The sequence below is a fragment of the Benincasa hispida genome, chromosome 3, assembly GCF_009727055.1.
Source record: "Benincasa hispida cultivar B227 chromosome 3, ASM972705v1, whole genome shotgun sequence".
In the NCBI taxonomy this organism is placed as follows: Eukaryota; Viridiplantae; Streptophyta; class Magnoliopsida; order Cucurbitales; family Cucurbitaceae; genus Benincasa; species Benincasa hispida.
Genome location: NC_052351.1, coordinates 18,112,322 through 18,118,590, shown reverse-complemented (window position 1 = coordinate 18,118,590; position 6,269 = coordinate 18,112,322). Strand labels below are relative to the sequence as shown.

The 6,269-nt window shown below is 37.2% G+C and overlaps 1 protein-coding gene across 1 annotated transcript; it reads left to right on the top strand.

The window, feature by feature from the left end:
- The first annotated feature begins 1,308 nt into the window (after positions 1 to 1,308).
- LOC120074099 (probable inactive receptor kinase At5g67200) lies at positions 1,309 to 5,007 on the top strand. The gene is made up of 2 exons (XM_039027100.1): positions 1,309 to 2,951; positions 3,948 to 5,007. The coding sequence occupies exons 1-2, from the start codon at positions 1,331 to 1,333 to the stop codon at positions 4,496 to 4,498; spliced, it is 2,172 nt and encodes a 723-aa protein (XP_038883028.1). The 5' UTR covers positions 1,309 to 1,330; the 3' UTR covers positions 4,499 to 5,007.
- Positions 5,008 to 6,269: the final 1,262 nt, after the last annotated feature.

Below are 6,269 nucleotides of genomic sequence, written 5' to 3'. Positions count from 1 at the left end.
TTATTCTCGGGGTTGAGAACCGTTGAGAGTTTGTGGACTTCAAGATTAATTTTGGGCTGGGATGATGATTAATTTGAGAGATGGTAGAGAACAAAATAACGTCATCCACTTTCGTGTTCTAATTCATGTCATTTTAAATGCAAGAAGAAGATGATCCATATTCCATCTCTTTTGCACTTCCACTTCCATACATTAAAATGAGAAAATAATGGGAGGAAAATTATCAAATAGCTCCCTCCCAAATAATTGAATTATTAAATTAAGACCTTAATTTAATTTATACACACATGTTGTATCTAATATAATATATAACTTAGAGTTTATATTATATCACACATAATATAACCTATGGTTTAATATTTTCACACTTATCTTATGGTATTAAATATGAATTAAACTCATTTTAATATTTGAATCCTATTTTCCAAATAAAACTTTATATCGTAGATTTCAAAAGCATTAAAAATAACTTGATAGGAATTATCTTTAGATTATTACTCAAAAAAGAGAGGGAAAAAAAAAAAAAAGAGAGGAGCCTTTAACTTTTTTTCCCCCTTTGTTAAAGGTTTTTTCCTTCTTTTATTTACTTTTTTGACATTAGAAAAGCATGAGTATATTTAAATGATTTAATTGATTTATTACGTAATATTGGTTCATTATTACCATCTAACAAGTTTTAAGTTCTTAACTAACTTGGTACTTAGTATTCTTTAATAATCTTCCGCAACAAAATTTATCCTTTCTGCTAAAATTATATGCTATCTAATACAACACTTTGCAACCAAACCATAGAAATATTACTTTATCTCTCTCCCCCCTCCCAAAAAGAAAAAAAAAAAAAAAAACCATTACAAATCATATCCCAAACTATGAAAAACTTGTTACCAAATTTTTTGTTCTCATATCAATTTTCATTTTTTAAAAAGAGGAAAGATTCAAGCAAAATGCTCAATTTGCAACTTTTTTATAAACTTCTTAATAGATGGTACTGGAGGCTCACATGTCATACACCATTTTGATTCATTTTACCACTAACATCTTCCTCTCCTTTTCACTTTTAAAATTTCCTTTCTTGTATTTTCATGTAGAAAGCTTAATCATCATAAAATAAAAAACATCTTTAAGTTATAATTGTACCCATATAGTTATATCAAAGACTAAGGGGTGAGAATGTTAATTAGATTATCTGACTCATAAAAATCATGGAAAAGAAAAAAATTAATGTTACTTTATTTTGTTCGAAATTTATGAATGGACAAAAAAAAGAAAAGAAAAAGATTATGAATTTGAATATCCATGAATTAATAAAGGAAAAGGAGTAAAATAATTGATGCAAATAGAATTTTCGTTGGTCATGGAGTCCAACGCTTGGCAACAATTTTCTTCCATTCCCTACGACCCACCTCACGTGATTGCATCCAGAAAGTGCATCTTTCATAAAGGGCCAGCTGCTTCCCGTTACTCTCTCTTCTCTCCACCATTTCCTTCTTTCTCTCCGCCGCCGTCACGGCTGGGAGCTCCGGTCGGGATAATGAACCCTGACCACCCCACATTTCTCTCTTCCCTTCTACTTTTATGTTTTGTCTTGCTGTTTTCTCTTTCCGCTTCTCCCGCCTCTGGATTTGCCGTTCAAATTCCACCGGAAGACTTACTGCTGCCGTCTGACGCCGTTTCTCTTCTTTCCTTCAAGTCCAAAGCCGACTTGAACAACAAGCTTCTTTACACTCTCAATGAGCGCTTTGATTACTGTCAATGGCAGGGCGTGAAGTGCGTCCAGGGTCGTGTTGTTCGACTGGTTCTTCAATCGTTTGGTCTCCGAGGGATGTTGGCTCCAAATACAGTGTCTCAGCTCGACCAGCTTCGGATTCTCAGCCTGCATAATAACTCCCTCGAAGGACCCATCCCTGACTTATCCAGACTCTTCAATCTTAAATCTCTGTTTCTTGGTCGAAACTCCTTCGTTGGGTCTTTTCCGCCGTCGATTCTCACTCTTCACCGGCTTCAGACTCTTGATCTTTCCTATAACAACTTTACTGGTCCGCTTCCGGGGAGGCTTTCCTCGTTGGACCGGCTCATTACTCTTAGGCTTGAATGGAATGGTTTCAATGGAAGTATTCCTCCCTTGAATCAGTCATTCCTTGAGGTCTTTAATGTCACGGGGAACAACCTGACCGGGCAAATTCCAGTTACCCCCACTCTGTTGCGTTTCAACACGTCGTCGTTTTTCTGGAACCCAGATCTCTGTGGCGAGATCGTCAACAAGGCATGTCGTTCACCCGCTCCATTCTTTGAAGCTTCCAATGCCACCCCACCATCTATCCCTTCGGTCCAAAGCGCACAGTCACAGGACGTACTTCTCTCTCCAGTTACTCATGTTAAGCACAAGGAAACCGGTATGATTTTGGGGCTTTCAGTCGGGGCTGCAGTTTTAATAGCCGGTGTTTTATGTTTCTATGTAGCTGCCAGAACCCAAAGAGGTCAAACTGCGTCGAAGCGGGCAATGCCGCAGTTCGAAACCGAAACTACTTTTTCCACAGCTTCCGCAATTAACGATCGAGTCGACGGTAATGGCGAATTTCAAGTCAAAGTGAAAGAAAGTGAACAAATGCCAAAAGCCCAGAAGAGTGGTAATCTTATATTTTGTGAAGGGGAAGCAGAATTATTCAGCTTAGAGCAGTTAATGAGGGCTTCGGCCGAGCTGCTCGGCAGAGGCACAATGGGAACTACCTACAAAGCAGTGCTCTGCAACCAGCTCATCGTAACGGTGAAGCGTCTTGACGCTACTAAGACCGCCGCGACGAGCAGCGAAGTGTTCGACCGGCATTTGGGAGCAGTGGGTGCACTTCGTCACCCCAATTTGGTACCAGTTAGGGCATACTTCCAAGCCAAAGGAGAGAGATTAGTGGTGTACGATTACCAACCTAATGGCAGTCTTTACAACCTCATTCACGGTGAGTAAGCTCATTAAGCATTTACTTGTTGAATTTCCTTTCTGGGTTTGATCAATTCACGAGTGTCTTCACGGTTCACGAGTCGAATTCAGAAATGTTTGACGTTGGTGGGTCCGATTGGTGTAAAAGAATATGTAGAGGGTATTTTTTTCTCTTTCATTTTCGATGTGTGATTACGCGATTATTTATGGTATAGTAGATCTCTGTCTGCCAATGGATGAGTCGGTGATGCTGGCTGGTTCTGCACCTTCTGCCAAACTGTTCCAGCAACACCTCTGGTTTTAATAATATCCTTCCGGCTGTATGTGCGATTTTGCCAATGCTGGCAATGACGCCAAAAAATGGATCAAATCGTTGCTTGGCTGTGAATTAAATCCAAATTTCAGTATATTGGTGGATAATAAGGGGAAAATGTACCTCAGTACATGGCCCCTTTCCTATCCAAAGGGTTGCAAAATTGTCTTGCATTGCAGATTTTGAATTGCTATCAGATTTTGCATATGGGACGTGTCCAAATAACATTTCAGAATATTTGTTTATGAACATTACCAACATTCCACTTTCTGGCCTCATGTTTGGTTAGTGACTTTAAAATCTTCGATAGCCGATATCATGATTTTTTGTTGGGCTATATTTTAGTCTGACTCCTTTCTGTTTTGACGCATCACTCCCCCTATACTCTTTGCATTACAATTCTTGATGATCCCTCGAATTGTTATATCTATAGCCTTGCAGGAATGCTAATCTTGTCGTGGTTGTGAAGCCTTAATCAAATTCTATTAGCTATAGCATAATGTAGGTAGATGTTGAATTGGGGTAGCAGGAGGGGAAGGGGTATTGAATAAGGATGATTTAGTTCTTAGAGAACATGTAGAAGAAGTAACTTTTGATTCATGCTTCAAAGGGAATGGTTAAGGAAGCTGTACTATTTCTAAATTGCACTTTTGTCATCTTGTTTCCGTTTCATTACTTCTAACCAACTGTATTGGTGGGTAGGTTCAAGATCAGCAAGGGCTAAGCCTTTGCACTGGACATCATGCTTGAAGATTGCAGAAGATTTAGCTCAGGGCATTGCCTATATACATCAAGCTTCGAAGTTAGTCCATGGCAACTTAAAGTCTTCTAATGTTCTCCTTGGTGCAGAGTTTGAGGCCTGTCTCACAGACTATGGGCTAGCTGCTCTGGCAGAGGCCTATGAAGATCCAGATTGTTCACGCTACCAAGCCCCTGAAACTCGCAAGTCTTGCCGGAACGCGACCCAGAAGAGCGATGTCTATGCCTTTGGCGTCCTTTTGTTGGAGCTTTTGACGGGAAGACATCCTGCACACCATCCATTTCTTGAGCCTACTGACATGCCAGAATGGGTGAGAGTAGTTAGGGAAGATAATGGTGGGGATAGTAACCAAGTTGGAATGCTTACTGAGGTGGCTAGCATCTGCAGTACTACATCCCCTGAACAGAGGCCAGCCATGTGGCAAGTTTTGAAAATGATACTGGAGATTAAAGAGAGTGTCATGACAGAGGACAGTGAATCTAGCGGCTTTTAAATAGTTCTCTGACCCAAAAAGAAGAAGAGAAACTTATCAACTGTATATTTCGATTGGACTCGGTCAAGTTCTTCGACAGCTCGGTCTGAACAATCTATGTTTATCGTCTAGGTTTGAGTACAAGGAAGATAATCCATGTAGAGACTTTGATGGAGTTTTCCAGGAATCCCAGATTAACGTCTTCAACTTGAAGATTGAGTGGACAATATCATCTTACAGTGTTTCTCGGAAGAGATAAGCATTGGTTGTGCCTGGTGAGAAGAACTGGAGCTATCAATATGTAGACTTCAGAAATGGCTTTGTGATCGTAGGATAACAAAAACAAGGAATTGTAATTATTGTCTTCTACATGTTTTTATTGTAATGTAACAAGATTTTATTGTTTTCGTCTAGTAGGGTTTTGGGAAGCTGGTTTTTGTGGTGTGTGGACTAGATGTAAGAAAAAGGTATTCACCTTATGAAACTTAAAATGTAGTGTCAGTGACTGACACCTAGGTGTTATTTCTCTAGCTCTCCTAAATGTACTCATTCATGCAAATTCAACACTGAGCCTAGAATGCTTTTGAAATTAATTTCATAAAAAAAGGTATTCAATTTTACAATTTCAAATGTCTTTTAAAGGAATCTTTTTGGGAGAGAGATGCTATTATTATCTCTGTTGTCAAGAGTTTAAGAAGACATATAATGTGTGGTCTTGTCAAATATTGAGACTTAGAATATGGTAACCTTTAATGTTTTTCGCAAATAATTTAGACCTCATTTAATAATCATTTTAAGTTTATGAACACTAATTTTACCTCCAAATATTTTTATTTGTTATCTATTTTTCACCAATGATTTAAAAAACAAACCTAAATTTGAGAACTAAAAAAAATAGTTTTAAAAAAGTTATTTTTGTTTTTAGAATTTGACTAAGAATTCAACTATTGTACCTAAAAAAGATGCAAATCATGATAAGAAATGTGGATGACCTTACTTTTCAAAAACAAAAATAAAAAATAAAATAGTTACCAAACGAGACTTTAGTTTTTGAATTTTTGTTTTTCAAAATTAAGACTATAAACACTATTTTTCACTTCGAAATTTCTTTCTTTGTCATCTATTACTTATTAAGGCTTAAAAAATCAAGTCAAAATTTGAAAACTAAAAAAATAGATTTTAAAAACTTGTTTTTGTTTTTGAAATTTGGCTAAGAATCTAACCATTGTATTTAAGAAATTTTCAAATCATCGTAAGAAATGAGTAAGAAATAAGCTTAATTTTCAAAAACAAAAAATAAAATGGTTACCAAACGGGACTTAAATGTGTATAAAAACAAGGGATGATTTGCGCCAACGTTGCTTTGTAGTGACTATCTCATCAGAAGAAGAAAAAAAAATAGAGAAAGAAAACACATCTCATTACCAAAATATTAGAAAATTGAGTGGTCATTCTCAAAACTCTGCCATAGTCAATCATTTCGATGAATTGTTGGAAAATTGTTGGTTTTGACCGAGAAACTTTTTCCCCATTCAAATGTAACCTCATCTTTAAAATCTATTTTTTTAAAAACCATTTTTCCAACCTTTCAGACTTTAAGAAGGGACCCACCACATAAAAAACAATTTTGCCCCTCAATAAATGGTCATTTCAAAAAGTTAAGTCAAATCTCATCTTCCCATGGAAATCTCTACATCTTCCCATGGAAGTTAGGGTTTTCTATTCTTCTTCTTCTCGTTGAGTTTTCTTCACCATTGCTGGACTCTTTTCTCGCAAAGACTCTCCTACCTTT